The sequence below is a fragment of the Pogona vitticeps genome, chromosome 1 (assembly GCF_051106095.1).
Source record: "Pogona vitticeps strain Pit_001003342236 chromosome 1, PviZW2.1, whole genome shotgun sequence".
Classification (NCBI taxonomy): domain Eukaryota; kingdom Metazoa; phylum Chordata; class Lepidosauria; order Squamata; family Agamidae; genus Pogona; species Pogona vitticeps.
The window spans coordinates 134,451,810-134,471,951 of record NC_135783.1 but is presented as its reverse complement, the minus strand read 5'-3'; the positions used below and the strand labels follow the sequence as shown (position 1 = coordinate 134,471,951).

General features: G+C 42.3%; 1 protein-coding gene across 3 annotated transcripts in view; it reads left to right on the top strand.

The window, feature by feature from the left end:
* Nucleotides 1–783: 783 nt before the first annotated feature.
* Nucleotides 784–20,142, top strand: part of MBOAT2 (membrane bound glycerophospholipid O-acyltransferase 2) — a 99,179-nt gene continuing 79,820 nt past the window's right edge. For 2 of the 3 annotated variants that reach the window (XM_073001356.2, XM_073001339.2), the window contains exon 1: nucleotides 1,118–1,473. Coding sequence is in view for 2 of the 3 variants with exons in the window: in XM_073001339.2 (XP_072857440.2) it covers nucleotides 1,387–1,473 (87 nt within the window). In the remaining variant the exon portion in view is untranslated. Of the gene's footprint in view, nucleotides 1,474–20,142 lie in introns of all 3 variants that reach the window. The other variant, XM_073001346.2, reaches the window with a different exon arrangement.

Sequence of the window (20,142 nt, the reverse complement as noted above, 5' to 3'; positions counted from 1 at the left end):
CCACTGGGGTTATAAGCCTTTGGCTGTGCAGGGGCTCCCCCCCCCCAATGAAATGTGCAGCCTGGATCGGATTCTCTTCTGCTCCGGAAGAGAAAAAGATCTGAGGCTTTTTCATCAGGCCAAGTGGCATCTTTTGCTCCCGAGGCCACAACTTGCTTGCTTCTGTGAAACCTCCCACTTGAGCCAAAGAAAGTTCAGGTTGAAAGATGACTCACGAGGTTCCGACCTTTTATTGGGGTCCTCCTGCTAAGAGCGGCCTATTGGTCTTGCTTTCGGATCCGGACCCCTAAGGTGGCGAACACGCCTCCATCCTGGGCCAGTGGTTGTTGTTTTTTATAAAGACGCTCGCATCCCCCGGAGTGCCTGCCCTGCAGAGGCCGGCCGAAGAGGGGAGGGAAAGGGTCCGGTGTAGGGGGAGCGGCACCCCCGGCGAGCTCAGCTCACGAAAGCGAGGACCTCGCTCCCCACAGCGCGCTCCCCCCTCCCCAGGGAGCAGACGGGGTTCTTCCAAGGGAGACTCCCGTGTCTCGCCACGGTCCCCCTCGCACACAGGCTGAGCGTGCCTGGCGGGGGTCCTCCCGCTCAGTTCACACGCGCGCGCGCCCCTTCCTTCCCTCCCTCCCTCCCTTTTCTGCCCCGACTTCAGAGCCTTCCCTTCTCCTCCTCTCCCTAAACTCCACCCACCTCCCCGCGCGCCGATCTCGGGCAGCCGAGCGAGCGCCTCACGCCCTCCTCCCTCCCTCCCTCCCTCCCTCCCTCCCTCGGCGGAGCATCCCCGGCCCCAAAGCCTCTCCCCGAAGAACAGGGGTGCGGGGTAGGTGGGTGGGCCCTCCCTCGGCTGGGAGCCAATTGGGCCCCCTTCTTCTCCCCTGGCCCTGCCACTCCACGCCAGCGTCCGGGCAGGATTGAGCGCCGCCGTTGTCGCTTACCGGCTTCTCCCTCCTACCCCTCCCGCTCTTGCCGCCTGGGTTGGCGCTGGGCCCACCCCTCTTTCTTCCCTCCTCTCCCCTTCTCCGCCGCCTCGGCCTCCTTGCCTGGCGATTGGACGGCGGCGGTGTCACTTGGGCGGAGGGCTTCTCCTGCTCTCCCCACCCCTCACTCGCCCGCCCGCCCGCCCGCCCGGGTTGTCACGGCGCCGCCGCCGCCGCCGCCGCCGCCGCTTCAGGGCTGGGGCGTTTTTGGCGCCGCCGCCGATGCGCTGAGCGAAGGGCGAGGCGGGAGGCGGCTCTGGCCGTGGCCCCGTCGCCAGTTCCCTCTGCCTTTTTCCTCTCCCGCTGTGCCCCATCCTTTCGGGGGCGGCCCCCAGAGTTCTGGAGCGGCGCCTTCCTCCTCCTCCTCCCCGTCTCTTTCTCCTTCTCCTTCTCCTTCTGCTGCTGCTGCTTCGCCATGGCCACCGCCGCCGCCGCCGCCAGCACCACGGGCTCCACGCTGCTGCAGCCTCTGAGCAACGCGGTCCGGCTCCCCATAGACCAGGTGAGGAGGGGCTGCGGGCGAAAGAGCAGGAGCCGAGCCCGCCCGGAGCCCCTTTCCCCCCCCCCCGGGAGGGAGAGGGAGCGGGAGAGGGAGGCGGGCGAGAGCAAGGGAAGAAAGGGATGCCTGTCCCCGACACCCGAGCCTCTCCCGACCCGTCCTTTTCCCCCCCTCCCCCGGCTCCGGTTTATGGCCTCCTTGCCCCCAACCCCTACCATTCTCTCCCCCTCCCCCCAAAAATCCCTCCCCACCCCTCAGTAGCCGAAAGGGAGACCATTCTGGTTTGGGGGCTTAATTTAAATGCAACTCTACCGGTGACACAGGCGCCCCCCCTCTCCTGCCCTCCCCCGTGCCGTCTTCTGTGCAAGCAAACCATCTCTCTCTCTCTCTCTCTCTCTGTGTGTGTGTGTGTGTGTGTGTGTGTGTGTGTGTGTTGACAAGGAGAGGTCATCCATTCGCATATCTACCCTTTTGTATTTGCCATCGTGGTGTTTCTAGGGTGTGTATGTGTGGTTGCTTGCCTACCATTCAGGGCTCGCTCGCTCTTTCTTGCTTTCGAAGTTGCAGAGTGGGGAGGAGAAATCGCCTGTAGTTATGTGGTTTTTGGAAAGTGCCTTCTCTTACCTCCAACTAACAGTGCGATTGTTCGGTTCTACGGGTTTTGGTTACAGGTGACAGAGCGAATAAACATTTTAGTACTACAGGCTATCAGTCCATTCAAAGTCGTCGTTCAAGATTCCATGCCTAACTAAGATTGGGATCTGAAAAATCGTAGTGGTTAAATACCTGCTTTCTTTAGATCTCTTTAAAATGAATACTCTCAAGCGAGATCCTGAGAACCGGAAGCCTTGAGCTAAATTGCTTTGGGTGGGGTGGGAGTCCTGGCTCTCCTGAGACCTGTATGGCAGAATTTCCCATTGCACTTCTTTCAAGGGTTGGGATTAAGGCTTCGTCTGCTTCAGCCTGGCCTTGAGAATGATGTGACAGAGCGCCTTTTCTTGCTAGCTATAAGAGAGGAATTTCTAGGGAGGCGAAGCTTCAATAATTTCTAGTTAGTGGGTGGGGTGTGCTGTGGGAATGTCAAGTATTTATTTTGCATCTCAGAATAAATACAATGCCCTGTGATATTTGTACAGCATTAGTGCAGCTGGCCCTGGTATCTGCATGGTGATGCTAGAGAAGTTGAAAATACTGGACAGTTAGTTGTAAAGTTCATGAATGTTACAAATGGTCTGTATGAAAGGAAAGTGTTTCCGATGAAGGAAGTGAGGCTCATGAATGAAATCTCTTGCTTGGTCCATCTATTTTAGGAGCCAACAAAAACTGAAAGACGGGCATGATTTTTAATATTAATCTGTAAATACAGTACTTATAGTTGTATTTACTTATATCAAGGACTTGTTCAAGGTGGTACATTTTATCACAGTGAAAGGATGATGGCTGAGCAAATCTTTTAATTTCTTCAGTTCCTTAAAAAGAATAACTTCCAGCAGACTCTATCGATATACTTTTTCAAATTAAATAAATAAATGGAAGCGTAATTCCCATGCTGTGACTAAGTTAAATAATGGGGTCTACCAGTACACACAGAACTTTTCACAAAATTATTTATAATACTTCTGAAGAAGAGAAAATGAAGTATTATGTAGATTAGACACATGAAATGATTTTTGTGATATCTTCTGGAAGAAATGGAAGATCTTCTAAGCTTGAGGGGAAGATGGGTCTGTGTGACTGAAAATAAAATAAGCTAAAGTGTCAAAATTGAAGTGGTATTAGATCTGCTTATATGTGCACATGCATACTACTTTATTGTGAGGTATTTTAATGAATTATACACTTCGGATCCATTTATATTTAAACAGTAGTATTTTGAGGGCATGAGGCTGTCTGATATTTGACACAGTGTGATTCTATTCTCTGCACAAGGAAAATCCAGAACATTTTGCTGTGTAAGACGAATGACAATATGATGTTCACTCTCTCTCTCTCTCTCGATGTACAAAAGCCAGCTGCACTGGCAGCTGAAGTTTTTTTTTCAGTAGTGACAGTGGGTTACCATCCTCCACCACATGTAAGGCAGCAGGATCATTTGGGGCCCACAGAACAGCAGTGAGGAACTACAGTTTGTCTTCTAACATCTTGATCTCTGCTTCCCCGTATCTGCTACCACACTCTCTACTTAATGGTAGGGCCAATACTTTACATGCATGAATGGAATGTTGCTAAAGGTAAATTGTTTGAAATCCTGTTGATTTCAGTGGGAAAATAATAATGGAACCAATAAGACTTCAGATATTTTTAGATTTTAACATTTCCCCCATTTTTCTAATGATATTTTACATTTTCTACTTACATTAAGGGGATCAAAAGGTCCTTAGCTGGAAAGACTGGAATGAATTAAGTCTGTTCTTAATTTTGATATTGAACTGGCATTTGTCTAACTCAAGTCATGTTGTACTTGCTAAGTTTGAGGTACTTTTCTAGCTTTGCCAATTAGATTAGGCATCCTTCAGTCTCGAGAGACTATGGTAATGTGCTCTGATTGGAGGACTCTGAACAGCATCTAGTGTGGCTGAGAAGAGAGTGACAATCCCTCCCACACTGAAGACAAAATACAACCTGACCCTGTCCAGCTCCCCGATTCTGCTGGTTTCGGGACTGCCTCTTTGCCTCGGCCTGCTGGACAAGTGTCTCTTCAAAATAGGTACTTTGAGGTACTTTTCCGGCTTTGCCAATAGTGCTGGATGTTAAATAATTATGTATTTTGAGTCTTATTTTATGAAGTATATTTAGCATGGACATTCTAGGTTTACAGTACTGATTTCTGCAGGTAAACCCATGAAGTTGGGATGGCAAAAACTTGAGTTTTCTGCACTTCTGCAACATTCGCTCACTTTGTGTTTAGGGGCATGTTTATTATTGATAGTTATCAAGTTGCACTGGTATGTCTTACTTACATCCCGTATGACTTCCATGTCGAAGTTTGTTATAGCTTAGAATGCATTGTCCCAAAACCTAGCAGCAGCATAAAGACAGCTTGTAATTTGCGGTTCAGATATGTATCTTTACAGAAAAGGTATGGGTTATTTAAAGTGTATTGGGTAATTAGTATATCTGATTATGTTTTGTGGGCAGGATTGTGAGCATGTGTGATCCTTAAAGTAGACTTAGCAAATCCTGAGCTGAATTCCGCTGGTTTATCTGGGCAAAACAAACAAGCAAACTACAGTATGATGAAGTCACTGGTACTACCTCTGGTGGGTCTTTGACCCTCACCCCAGACATCCAGGCAGGACCCCCTAGAACCAATAACAGGTGGATCCAATATGCATGAGAAACAGGAATGCCTGGCCCTGGGGGGGGGAGGAGAACACTGCTGAGGAGAAACACCTGGGGAGAGGTGGAGGCAAGGTGGTCTCCCTACAGCTAGGGACTCTTAAGGGAGCCTTGGAGGAAGCAGGGGTGGTTGATAAGAGGGAAGACAAGACGTGTGTGTTGACAAAAGAGGGGGAGCTGTTGGTTCTGAGGGAGGCGGAAGAAACCAGGTGCAATGGTCAAGAGGAGATAGAAGAGGCTTACGACAGGGAGGAGGTCCTGGAGGGGGACTGGGGCTATGTGTATTTCAAGTATTCCTGGATGGGGTTCCCTGTAGAACTCCATGTTCTACACCAGCCAGAGTGGGTCCTCCTGGCCTTAACATAGAGATGACCACCACCAGCCTGAGCCGAGCCAAGAGGTCCTCATGCTGCCACATGGAGGCCACCGCTAAAAGACAGTGAAGCTAGCTCAGGGTCTGGAACTTGCTGGGACTGTGCAGGGGCAAGTGGTGTCAACTTCACCCCTGGGACAAGTTGCAGAAAGGGCACACAGTCCCACCGATGTTACTTCTTTACTCTCTGTTGTAATAGATCTTGTTGGACTGGAGCTAAACCATGTGGAGTTTATGGCCATGGGCATGGAAGAAGTTTTGTCTGCTTATCTCACATGGGATAGAGGTGGCGGGGCTCACACAAACCCAACAAAAGTCCCTAAATTAAAAAACCCCACAAAAACAGAAGTTGCTGCAAATGGAGATTCACTATGGCTGAAAAAAAATATTTTGGTACTTTTTGTGAAATAGCAAGATTGTGTCTTTCAGTATTGTATCTTGAAGTGTTTAAGGTTGATTGTGCAGCTGCTGTGTGTATGACATTTATCTTTGTATGCTCCACTTAGGTTTCTTGCATTTCCCTTCATTCTTTTGGTTTGTCAGGACCCTCAGTCTTTACTCTGTTCTAGAGCCAGGCTAGCCATGAGGCCCTCCGGCACGTGAAACCCACTGAATAAAACCTGGATGAGTGAGCAACAACATCTCATGCTTCTTACTCCTGACCTTGGGTCCTTATGACTTGTGGTTTCCTCATCTGCTATGCTTCTTACGTAGAAGTCCATGCTTCCTTTACAGCTTCAGTTTCTCCATCTCTTCTTTGGTCCCTGCTGTTTCTGAAGAACAGCCACAGCAGTAAATGCAGCAGTGCATCAAGATAATGACTGAAAGGGCATATTGTTCTGTTGCAACATTTCCTTTCAGTTTCGGGAACATATCATTAATTTTTCTGCATCGGAATTGTGGAAGAGAAATCTGTGCTGGCTAACTGATGAGGTGCCAGTCGCATCCCTTGTGAAACACCCAGTCGTGCTTCCAGCATGCAACCAGCACCTTGTCAACTTGCTGTAATTAGCTGTGGTGGCTTCTACAATCTTGTTTGCACGCACAGTAAAAAGCAGCAGAATTCTAGCCATAATGTTCAAGGCAGTTATACACTGTAGGGGTATAAAAGATTTATCTTATCATTTTTTTTCATATCCAGGTTGGGTTTTATGCAGGGAACACTGTGCCTGACATATGGCTTGAAAGGTAGTTTCTCTTTAGATTTTGGTACAAAAAGTACAGAAAGGACCAATAATATGGAGTAATATTTGTAAATAGATAATTATGAGCAAGACGTCTGGTAATTATAACCAAGGATTGGATATAGGACGTAAAATGCCTATTTGATAATATAATGCCTACTTATGCTAAACAAAAAGATACTTTATTCTAATCTTTTAAAAAAATCTAAAATAAAAGTGAAATAATTTTTCTTCTCTCTGCATTAAAAAAAGAACCTTAGGCTCTGCTTGGGTAAGGCATGCTATCTCCTTCTGTTTTCCTTTGTTTCCAGATTAATTTTTAGTTTGCTTGCTATAAAATTGCTATAGTTTACCAAACTGCCAAACCATGCATTTTCCCTCTAAAATAAAGTCTGAAGCCATAATTTGCAGGCTTCCTCTGGTTTGGAGGAGTGCTTTTCTTAGTTTGGATATCCTGACAAGCTGTGTTTAGCATTAAACAGCCACCTGAAAATTAATTTGCAAGAGAAAGTGAAGAAGAGAGTGTATGTTTCCTGATCTAAGAAAAAGTTTCTGAAAGATAAGTCCTGCCTGAGATAGAGGAGGAAGTACATGACCTGTGACTCATTTCTGAGTGAAGCTGTGCTTTGTAAGATCATCTGAAGTTCCACATGCATGTAGTCTGACCAGAATTGTAGACTATGAGGGATAGCACGTAACTGTCCATTTTCCCCCCTGAATTTTTAGCTTTCCAATGATAAAAACCTTTACATATAAAGATATAAGTAAATAATGTCTAAGAACATAGGAAGCTGCAATGTCAGATCACTCATTCATCTAGCCCAGTGGTTCTTAACGTGGGCGATAATGCCCCCAGGGGGCGATTTCATTTTTCAGGGGGGCGGTAGAACGAAAAGGGGCGGTGTGGGGGCGCTGGTGCAGAAGGGGGGCGGTAGGGGGACACTGGAGCAAGCCAAACCTGTGAAGATGGCTGCAGCCTTTTTTACAGTGTGTATGAATATATATTTTCCTCCAATTTTAATTTAGTTTCAGACTTTTTGTCTTGAAATTTTTAGTTCCTGCATTTGTTTTTATGCCCTTTTTATATTTCTTTTTGCGTCTTAATATTCACTTGCAACTAAATCACTAAATGTTACTTTTTGGGGGGCATTTCATTTTCTTGGAATTTAATTTTGTTTTCAGGGGTCATTGGATTTAAGTGTCTTAAATAAATAAATAAATAAATAAATAAATAAATAAATAAATAAATAAGATATCATCACCGCGGGGAGGGGGGCGATGATAACTTCCTCAATGGCTCAAGGGGGCGTTTCTTTCAAAAAGGTTAAGAACCACTGATCTAGCCCACTGGTTCTTAACCTTGGATTACTCAGGAATTTTGGACTGCAACTCCCAGAAGCCTTCACCACCAAGTGTGCTGGTTGGGGTTTCTGGGAGTTGCAGTTCAAAAACATCTGAGTAACAAAGGTTAAGAACCACTGATCTAGCCCATGTATTGTCAACTCTAGTCTAGTAGCGGCTGTCCAGGATTTTAGGAGTGATACTTTCCTAGTGTTACCTGGAGGTTCATGATATTCTCTGGCGTTCTGCGTGCGAAGTACTAACCATGCCCAGCCCTGTTTCGTTTGCAGTATCAAATGCAAGCCAACATGCTTGGGATGTTATGGCATCTATATACAGTACACAGTGGTTGGGGAGATGTGAATCTGCTGCTCCTTTTCAGCTTTTACCCAGTGATATTCAGAGGTATGATGTTGACTGAGAAGTATTTGACATTTATTTTTTAACATTAATATTTTAAAAAAATGTTTACACTAACTTTGTAGAAATTTTAAATTAAACTCTACCTCCCTCCAGAGTGTAGAACTTAGTCTTTCCCATGAAATGTCTTGCTTCTGGCTTCAGTTCTTACTACACCATGATGGGTGGAAAACAGCAGAAAAGTTTGGTGGAGGAAGTTGGTTAGATGGTATTTGGGTAGTGCTTGGACCTATTCATTATCATGTACAGAGTTTGATTGAGGCATTTTTAAAAATACTCCTCCTGAATCTTGTGCTCAGGGAAATTTCTTAAGATATTTCAAGGATGAACATGAACAAGATAAACATGGCAAAAGCACTGTCAAGTAAGAGAGTTATTAGAAAGAGGCATAACATTCCTAAAGTCCAGTATATTTACTGCTGGTTATCATTGTGTTGTTAAAAGTCAGTGCGAAGGTGGTTGCACAAAATAGCCTGCTTTGTTTTAATTTTGATGGGACTGGCTTGCCTGAATTCCTTTCCCTTTCATTTTTATTGGTCAGCATGAAAAGAGGATCACATTAAAGAGTTCTTTTGTAACTTATGTTTCAGATGCATTTGGTTGCTTATCTGATGTGTATTAAAGAATTGAGAACCTTTAGAAGTTCTTCAGGACATGCAAATTTTCATTCTCTGTAGTGTCTTTATCCTACATAGACCGCCCCTACTACTTGCTCCAAGGGCCTGTAGGTCTCTTATTTTGCCCTTGTTCAGTCTGACCCTTGTGTCTGCAGAAGAAAGAAGTCTCTGCTAGCAGTTCTGCTTTTCTGTTGCCATAGAAATTGGCAGCTGTGGTATACAAGAGATGTTGTACAGCCTCTCAGCTAGTGCTAAGGCTGGGAAAAAGTAGATAGTGCTCAAAACCTTCTACCCTTGAGAATGTAGGAAGGTTCTCAAGAACAAAATTTTTCCGAATTCAGTGTACTGTATGATGGCACACAGAAATTTTAATGGCTGGGAAAGTCATGTACGGGAGAAGTCAGATATAACTTGGTACTTGAGTGGAGAACGAATTAGTTCTCCAGAAAAGAAGGTGTGGCCCTTTAGTGTCTGTATTGAAATGGCTAGTTGCAAAACAATTACTAGTTTTATACCCGCAGATATGTTTTATACTCTGGGCGGACACATTTCATGGTGCAGATTATACTGAAAACACTCAAAAGTTCTGAGGATCAGAAATGGAGGAGTCAGACCACAAGGCAGACTGGACATTTTTGTAGATTGCATTGAACCCATATTTGTGCATTAGATGTTTGTGCTAGTGAAAATTCAGCCTCTCGTATTTATGAATGTGCAGAAAGAGCAGCTTATCCTACAGCAGAGTTAGAGTGTTATTATTTAACTAGAAAAGGGAGGAAGATTATGCAGGGAAGCGGTTCTGCTTATGGTGGTTTTGCTGAATAGTTGTTTGCACTGCTTGTTGCTTCCTTTAGCACAATTATTGTGGGTTGTGCTTTATCCATCACTGTCACTTAAGGCAGGGGTCCCCAACCTTGGGCCTCCAGATGTTCTTGGACTACAACTCCCAGAAGCCTTCATCACCTAGCCTTCTGGCTAGGATTTCTGGGAGTTGAAGTCCAGGAACATCTGGTGGCCCAAGGTTGGAGACCACTGACTTAAGGCATAGATGTCAAAGAGTGTCTTCTGCAAGCTTCAGCTGGTGGCGTATTACTTCCCTGTCTAGACAGGGATACTTAATGAAATCCACTGTATGTGGTGCAGCCTCTGAAGATGATTAGGAAAATGGACCTAATGCAGAATGCAGTGGTCACCCTGATGATCGGGATCAGAAGGTCTGAGCTTGAAACACTAGTCTTGGCACAGGTACATTGATGTGTCCAATCTGCAGTGCTAGTTTGATTCTGTAAAGCAGGGGTCCCCAACCCCCAGGCTGTGGATCTATCCCAGTTTTTGGCCTTGGATGGACCAGGCCACCGGGACAGGTGAGCAGCGAGCAGGAGGTGAGCGGCAAGCGAAGCTCCACCTCTTGTCAGCGTGCTCCCATTAGTTTCTGATGCTGCTGCTGATCTGACAGGAGGTGGAGCTTCAATTGCAGCTCACCTCCTGCTTGCTGCTCATCTGTCCTGGCATAGTACACGTGTAATGAGCTTGATTCAAAGCAATCCTTCAACAACCTACTGCGCAACAAGTAATCCCTTCCTGCTGGTCCTTGGGAGAATGGTTTTCAACTAAACTGCTCCCTGGTGTCAAAAAGCTTGGGGACCACTGCTGTAAAGGTTTATATGCTCCAAGGCTGCAGTACTTGACTTTATACCTTTCATGTTATGAGCCTTTTATATGGTCTGAGATCAGCCCCTGAGAATTTCTGCCAAGTATCTCCAGTGACAGAGCCATGGAGGATGTTTATAAGGGTGAAGGCATTCTTTAGCTCTGCTTCTTGTCTATGGAGTGGCTTCTCCAGGGAGACCTGCCTGGCCCCAGTGTTGTTATCTTTTCCGTGCTGGATTAGAATCTTTCTCTATTCTCAGGGTTTTTTTAAAAAAACAAAACCTGGCTCGGTCTTAAAAGACTGTCTTTATGCCCATTGATTATCTCTACAGCTTTTATTTTAGGGAGGTGTCCTTTAACATTTTGCGTTATAAATCTATTATTTTCATTGTTCTCATTTTAAACTTATTTTAATATTGTAAGATAGCTTCACATTTTTTTTGGTAGAAAAAATAATCTTGAAAATGAGAATTGTCGCCATCCATTACTTGAACCAGAATATCCAGTGCTGCAGAAAGGCAACTGGAGGTCTGTATGATGAGTTAAGATTTCCTACTTTTGGTAACTAAACCTTTCATGTCTTTGCAGGCTGACGTTGGGCTCTTCAATTCTCCTTAGATAAGGGAAAGTATGAGAGTACCAGCCTTAGACACTCTTGCTGTATTATCCTTCTAAGATGTGTGTTTTTATGGAATTTGTAATCGCAGTAGAGTCACTGATCCACATCTAAGTGTAAAGCCAAGTTGCTGGTCTGGTCTGCAGCTGCTATTCAGATAAATACAGCTGCTATTGTTTATATCATGAGTGGGCTAAATTTGACCAATGACCTCCCAGGGGCATTTTTGTACTCTTTGAGTACCTTACCTGTCCAAATTTAAACTTTTTATTTCTTTTTTTAAAAAAAATCCTTGCACTCCCTAGGGTGTGTTGTAGTAATCTTCCCCTTTTAAACATGGGGCACCTACATTCCCCCCCATATTTGCAGTTTTCTTTAAATACAATTTATTTTATATTTATATAGTATATATAGTTATATTGAAATATGCATTCTTAAAGTACAGCATATCTGTTTGTATTTATATATATGACTGACAAGCAGAATTAATGGAATATTTTAGCAAGAGGTTCCAGCTCCCACCCTGCTCAAATTGCTCTTGTAAAATTGTGCTGTTTTCCAGGTAGCAGTTATAGAACCTAGAAGGCAAGGTATTCCAACGCAGATGAATGAGATCATGTGTTGTCTTTTAGGTTCAGCCATGAGGTGTTATGGTAGCTGCTGTGAGTTGCACAGCGTTGTTGTTTATGCTTTTTTGAGATTTCTTCACCAATCTCCAAACTGAGAGCAAAAACAAAGACACAGGATACAGGAGACTTTCCCTTCACCAAGAGCGTATTTACAAAATATACATACGTAGCACCTCAGTACTGGCAAATTTACGATTTTTTTCTGACAAAGTGATGAGCTGCTCCTCCATATATCAACCCAACAAATAAGCCTAGTCAGCAACTCGCTTATATATTATTGCGTGATGCAAGTATGATGCAGCAAATTGAACTCTGCACATGTGCGGAAGTATCACCTGACTTTTCCTTGGCTAAGTGCCAGCCTGAGTGACTTAGCCTTTTCCAGTTTCCCACAATCCAACAAGACAATTCCATATTGTATTTTAAACAAAATATTAACAGTAGCCGCTCTGTAAATCCAGCAGTTTTTCCTGTTTTTTCTAATGTGTATGGGTGCTTTAACTGCCATCTGAGAAACATCGTCCTTTTACCAGAAGGAAGTTGACATGCTTTGCTGAAATATATTTCATTACATCTGTTTGTTACTCATCCTTATAAGTATATATTTGAAATGATTAACTGAATCCTTTTTTCATCCAAAACAGTCTCTATTGAGGCATTGTTTAGTGCTTTAAAAAAAACCAAACAAGTATCTGCTTGTGTATGTGTGTGTGTGTGTGTGTCTGTGTATTGTATATACTGTGTACAGTATATATATATGAATGGGATATGGGCTTCTCAAGAACATAAGCGACTTTTTCAGTTTAAACCCTTTTTAAAGTTAAACTCATGTTTCTGATTAAAAAAAAAATTGAACCAACCTTCATGGAGCAGAGCCAGTGAAGAAACATACTGGAAAAATCTCTCCAGCCCTACTTCTTCAGAGTGCAACACTCAGGCTGCCAATCTGGGAAAGAGATGTTGGCTCTGCAGAGGTTGTCCAAGCCTGATTTCTAATACAGTTTTCTATTTCCTTTGAACTATGCCTGTTACACAGAGATTGGGTACATATACGCTGAAAGCCATCATGTCCTCTCAGACAGGAGTGCCATGAGAAAGGCGTGTGGTAACACTTACTACTCTTGGGAGTAAAAACTTATACTTTTTTCTTAGATGTTCTCATACACAGAATATTTTAGAAAACTAAACAAGCATTTTAGTTTAGTGACCCTTTTTCATAATTTTGAACTGATAGGAATATTTTATAATGTGTAGTTGTTTGGCCTGGATGTACAATGGGTGTCTAAAATGTTAGGATTGTATGTTGCATGTCCAACCCCCTTTTTCTTTAACTTGGTGGATAAAATAATTGAAGGGAGTTCTTTTGGGGGGGGACGGAGTGCTTTAACATGTGTCAAGATTATCTGCATTTTTGCTGTGTTCCTGCAAAATATATGCCTTATGAAAGCTCCCCCTGAATTTTTAAAAAACACACTTTTATTGAATAGGGCATGCTGTCTGAAAAGGTTTGATGGAAATTTTCTAGTGTTTTCTGTGCGGAAGAGCCATGGAAAACTAAATTGGAGGTCAAGGAGAACAGGGCTTTTTAAAAAAGGAAACTTTGTGAATGTTGTGTAAGTGTTGAGCGAAATAGAATAAAATATCCTGAAGTAAACAGTAGAGAGTAGCAATTGGATTTTTACTGGACCGTCAGACTAGTCCAAGAGACATATACTGTATAAGTAGTAAGACCAAGGGCAGACACAAGTGTCATGGTGAAGTGTGGCTTTAAAATATCTACATGTAATGTTCAGGAGAGTGGTTAATCAAAGTTGGCAGCAGTGGTGCACAGTGAAAAAAATGATTGCGTACTGTGGCTACTGGAATCTTAACCATATATTTGGTACCTGAAGAAAATATTTTTTAAAATGTGGCTCTCTCTGCTTTAACCTGAAAGTCTCATTCAGATGTATGATGGCAAGAAGGATGGAAAGTATTTGAAGTGGCTTGATGTTGCTTATAGCTCCTTCCAAATATTTTCCCCCAAATTACCACCTTTTGAAAAAAAAATATGTTTCAACATAAATGGCCCCTGAAAGCAATAATAGCAAATGCAGACTTAATTTTAGTTTTCTTTTTTTAAAAAATTCATTAGGTAGTATACATCAAGTACACATCTGATCTGATTTTGCAGGTATACCTCAGTGTTGCTTGTTGAGGCAAAATGGCAAACTATGGGTTGAAAAGAATGTGGAAGTATAGAAATCACTACTCAGGAAAGTGCGAAGGAAGCACAAGAACATGAGGTTCCATTTGTCTCATACTCAAGCCTTATATACTTTTAAACCTTGTGTTTGCTGTTACACCTGACTTGGATGTCAGGTTTTTTTTAAAAAAAGGAACTGCTAGTCAAGATACTTTTATATGCTGGTTTTGCTATTCAAGTATGAAATGTGGCTTTATTGTGATACACAGCGTATATAGAAGAATTTCATTTAGCTGTTAACACAGTAGTATCTAGATTGTTGAACTATCTATTTTTAGTATTTTAGATTGTTGAACTATCTAAACACAACTATTGTGTTAGCTGTTAACACAATACTATCTAAATTGTTGAAATGCTAGCACTATTGAGTATGGTCAGGGATGATGAGAGTTACAGTCTAAGACATCTGGACAGCATCTGATTGGGGAAATTGTCATAATTTATATCTTTTGGCTTCAGAATAAGGGGAAGCAGATTTTTCAGATATGTGCATGTGTTCGTTGAAAACACTGCATTATTAAATGCATTGCAAGCTTTTTGTGAAGTGCGCTGAAGGCTCAGAAATATACTGTACTATATTTCGACTGTAAATTTTGCTTGTTTCATCTGGAAGCTGCAGAATAGTTAAATCCATTAACAAACACATCCTGGGCAGCGAAAGAGCACACCCATGTTAGGTATCTGGATTTTTTAAATCTCCTTGCCTCCTTCCTCAGTACAGTTTGTGGAAAGCGGAAAGGTGGATTAATGTGCTGGTTGTGTATTGCTGACAAGCCCAGTCAGCATCTGCTGTCTAAGTTCTGTGTCCGAACCAAATTATTCAATTCTGATTAGTAATAAACTGGAGGACCAGCAGCAGTACAAAGGACCATGTTTTTCACATCCAAATACTCTGAATTATTTTCTAATAACATTGTTGACAGTTAGATGGCCAAGTTGATAGCCCCACTGAAGTAACTGAAATCTAAAGTAATAAGCATTTTATCACCATGCTGCCACATTATGTTGTATGTTGTCTTTGCAAGACTGAAGTTTCTCTGAGGTTGAGCTTTAACATGGCAGAGCTCTAGAACGGTGTGAAACCAGAACAGCATTTTTTTGAAGGGGGAACAGAATGGCAAAGTTATTTTAAGAGTTTGCATGATACGATTTAGAAAATTCAGAGCTCACTCCTGACTGTTAGTAATTTATTTTAAGAATATTTGTCACACTCTTTATTTTTTAAATGTCACAGTAATATGGTGATGTTGTCAACAAAATTGAACAGGCATTTCCCCCCCAGAACACAGTTTTTTCATGAATACTACATGACTATTCTCTTTTAATTGTTTACAGAGGCTGTATCCAGATGTCATAACAAGTCAGGGAACTAGAGATACACACAAATTGCTGGTGGTTTGTGCCAGATCATTTATCACCTAAACAGGTTTTTGGTGCTTCAAAACCCTGCCTCCTTCAGTGGGTGACCACTCGGGGGGGGGGGGATAGCAACTTGACTTCCCTGCCCTGCCTCCTCTGGGCATTGCCTCTGAGTGGGTGCCTGCTGGAGGAAGTGGTGCTTTGAAGTGCTGAACACCTGTTTGGGCGATAAACAAGATGGCAGTTCGTACTAATCTCCGCAGGGATCCATTAGAATCTGGATTTAATAAGGGAGGACAATAAGCTAAGTCAGGCTTTCTGAGTGTTCTTGTCTGTAGTGGCAGCAGTTGAACAAGGCCATGGGCCTTTATTACATGATTTGCTTACTCTGGCATCCAAACTGGGCAGGTACTGGCATTTCAGCTTCTATCTTTCGAAGCCGTTACAGTCTGGGTTTCTTTTATATTTCTTGATCTAACTTGTTCTGGAGGATAGAGCAGGAAACAAGCTGGAACCCTGGCTGCTGCCAGGTTTGGACAGAGAAGTATAGATACTGTGGTCCACTTGTATTATAATACGTGGGAGAGGATGAACAAGCTCCTGTGGTTCCCTGGCTTACTGTGATGTATGAAAGTCACCAGGGTAGACAGCAAGTAAAGTGGGACAAACAAAAAAAGATTCTCTTTCATCCCTCTAGTATTTTCAAATTTGTGTACAGATACCCTGATGTAGTGTATAGCCAGGAGCGAACAGGTTATATTAAGGAAGAGTAAGTTGTATGTTGGCAGTGTTTTAATTCTAGTCTCAGACTCTAATCACAATATCAGTTACTTCGGTTCCGAAACATGTAGGCTTTTGAGACAGTTGAATGTTAATGAACTGATGTCCCAGCTTTATGTTTTGCATGACATAAGGTAGATTACAACATATTTTTTAAAAGCACAATACAGTTAAAAAGTAAATAAATGGCAACACTTAAGCACTACTGAATAGATTGTCACATTAAAACAAGCACTGAATGAACATGATTTAAAAACTGTTTAGAAACAACAATAAGAAAAGAGGTACAACGTCCTCCATTAAGAGTAATAGAAGTAGACAAGCATGATAAATAAAATTATGCTGGATTTAGAACATTCAAATAGAGGCAATTCAGAATTTTCTGTAAACCCACATTAATGCTTTTAGCCAGTTTATAATTTTGTTTAGGGAAAACTAGTGGGTTATGGCCAAAAATCATGGTAATGAGTAACATTAATTACATAAGTTTTACAAAGTATGGAATTACAGTATAAAATAAGAGAGAAAAGAAAAAAATTAATAATATTTCAAGTCTCTTGAAAAAGCAGATGCATGTTCTGGTCTGCAATCTGATCTGCTTTAAGACTCTTGGCGAACTGAGCTGGTTGTTTGGTCATGGAGACCTACAGACCCGCCAGCTGATTTGACATGTTCACCTTAGAGACGGGGGTATTTGTATTCGTATATGAATACCCCCGCACAGGTGGCGATAATGAGGGTCCAGCTCCATGGGGCCGGACGGTCCACTCACTGATCTGCCGCTGCTGCGGACGCCGCAATTGTTCCAATGGCTCCACAGATCACGATTGGCTAGCCACTTCTGTAAGGAGGTGGGAGGACAAGACTCGCTCTAAGGTCAAAGAGTGGCTCGCAGATCGCAATCTGCAGAGGCACTGGAAGAATCGCGGCGTCCGCAGCAGTGGTAAATGGACCGTCCGGCCTCATGGGGCTGGACCCTCTTTATCACTACCTGTGTGGGGATATTCGCATTCGTATAATAATACCCCCATCTCTAGTCCACATTATTGGGTTGTGTTACAGGAAAGAAGGGCAGATAGTAGTGTGGGAGATGTGTGGGTAATTTGCCCTAGATGATTTGCCCAGTTCAGAAAGTATTATTGACTACTTAATGATATTGACAATAAAACCACTGTGTTTCCTTTCAATACACAAGACACTATACTTACAAACCAGGTATCACCCTTAAGTCATATTTTCAGACCCCTGGCTTTTTTTAGCATGCAGACCTCCTGACTAGTAAGGTGTTGACTTCTGTAATTGTCTGTCCCCTCGGAATCATGATGCCTGCATTACTGGGATTGTTTTATGGTCTTTCTGCTTATGCTGTTAGGTTCAGGCTAGGAGATGAAGTGCACATAATGCCTAATTTCTGTCTCATAAATCTTGCTGATCTGTATTTTATTTGAGGGGTTAAACACAGGCCACCTGACCCACAGTTTCCTTGAAGACAATGCACAATTATTTTCAACAACAACAACAACAACAACAACAACAACAACAACAACAACAACAACAACAACAACAACAATAATAATGTGCTATCAAATCATTTCTGACTTGCAGCAGCCTTTCCCAGAGTCTTCTAGGTAGAGAGTACTCAAAAGTGGTTTCTCAATCCCTTTTTCTGGGGTCACCTTGGGACTGTTCAGCTTGTCCAAGGCCATACAGGCTGGTTCTTCTCTCAGGAGACACAGTAGGGAATCACATTGCCAGCTTCTGGTTCTGCAGACACATACCTAACTCATTGAGCTGTCCAGTCAGCTAGTTTTTCTAATTCAATATCTAATTCTACAAGCTTACATCCTGAGTTATCTGAATGTATCATTCTCTGTACAGGTCATCCTGGTGTATAACTCACAGGGTACAGTACCTAAATGTCTCTCCCCTGTGTTGTCATTTTGCACTTGACTTTGCTTGGTGGATCTTTGGGTTTCTGTAGGAAACATCAGGTCCTGCAAGACTGAATTCTGCCCTCCACTTTTTTATAGCCTTGATACTATTGGTGCCTGTTCGTACCGGGGTGAACCCTCTTTTTGCTTTCTTAGATTGTTTTCTGGGAAAGGTGTTGTTTCCTTTTTTCCATACAATTTTCTGTATTGGATAATACATGTTTCATGGGAATTTCATTTTAAATATTATGGTTATAGTTATTTTACACAATTAATATTTTTAAATATAATGCTTATACATAATTATAAATATTGTTCTCATAATTACAGTAGCATCCCCTCATCTGTGGGTGATCGATTCGAAGCCCTTCCATGGTTAGTGAAAAGTGCAGATTATAGATAACAGTCCGTTGTACTCAGGACACCCCCCCCCCGTACCTGTAATTTTATCTCAGTGGGGCCTCTGTGGGTAAGAAGAGCCAAGTTGAAATCTTCCCAACTTCATCATGGTGCCACACATACAGTCTCAATGGCCTTGCAGCTTTTCCTTTAAAAAAAAAACAATTAAGGATTGATTTTCTTGTTTGCCCAGTAGTCTTGAGGAAAAGGCTTACCGGAAGATAGGAGGGGTGGGAGGTGGGTCTCTTCCAGGAGGCAGTTGGGCTTAAGGTTTGCACTCCTCCTCCTCCTGCCTTACCAGCCAGTCCTGCTCTGAGTTTTACAACGACTCTCATACTGCCTCAAGCTGCCCGGAGACCAGGCAAAATGGCAGTGGCTTTGCTCTTGTGGCCAGTCTGATAATTACACCTTGGACACCTGGATTTCTATTACAGTATTTTCATTTAATATAATTAGGATTTTCAGCCAGAAGATAAGTGAATAAATAAGTGGATATTGTTTCAGAGGATATGGTGGTCCTACCATGATTTGTAGTTTTACTTACTTACTTACTTACTTACTTACTTACTTACTTACTTACTTACTTACTTACTTACTTACACACACACACACACACACACACACACACACACACATACATACATACATACATACATACATACATACATACATACATACATACATACATACATACATACATACATACAACATGATGCAGTTTAGCTGTTTTCATAGAGGCTGAATTCTTGATATGTAAACGTGTCTGAAGGGAAAAGCAAGTGTTTACTAAGTGATTACACAGAACAGTGTAAAAAGAAGAGAATTCAGGTACAGTACAATGTATTTAGGTTCAATGTATTCAAAACATGGCCAAACAGCCTGAAAAACCTACAACAACCAATTCAGGTACAGTTTTATACTAGTTGATCTGTAATTCCGTTGTTTAGTTCAAAGTTTTTTTGTGAAACAGAATAATAGTTGCCCACATTGAACAGGAAAATGCATACTTTTAAAGAGCGTATTTATTAAAGATCTTGATTTTCTCAACTTATAAGTGAAATATGTCTCTTTATAACCTCTAAAATGATACCACCTTGAGAACAATATGATTGTAGATAAACAATGTGTGAGAAAACCACTTCACAGCTTTTGTCAGGTGAGGGATAGAATTGTTTGCTCTTGCTATAAATCAGTTATTCCCAATCTTGAGTCCACATATGTTCTTGAACTACAACTCCCAGAATTCCGAAGTTTTTCTCTCAAGAACATTTGGAGACCCAAGGTGGGAACCACTGTTATAAACCTTTGGAAAGAGCTAGTTTGATTTCTGTGAATGTCAAAACATAGCTCTGTGCCTTTTATTCCTTCAGGCAGTTTTTGCAAGGAACGATAAACAAGAAAAATTACTTCTACATAGGAGCAGCTTTAAAATCATAAAGGAACCTTTTAAATCTTAAACACACACCTTTCAGAGTACTGAAGCAACCTTTTCTCACCTAAAATAACCTGACACTCAGAACAGAAATAGAATTTCAGTCTGTGCTATGCTGGAATGCAGGTAGAGTCAATCTTATATTTAAACAAAACTCTGATCTCTCTTTGTAGTTTTTAGATTGGATCTTGCTAACATTTCTCTAATATTCCATGGCTTCTAAAATGGAGAGAATGTTCAGCTTTGGGTATATGTGGATGTTTAGAAGAAATGTGATATAATGGTCACAGTGTGCAAACTCCATTGATTTTATACCTCCTTGTGGCAGAGCTTTGTCTTTCTAGATCCCTTGATGTG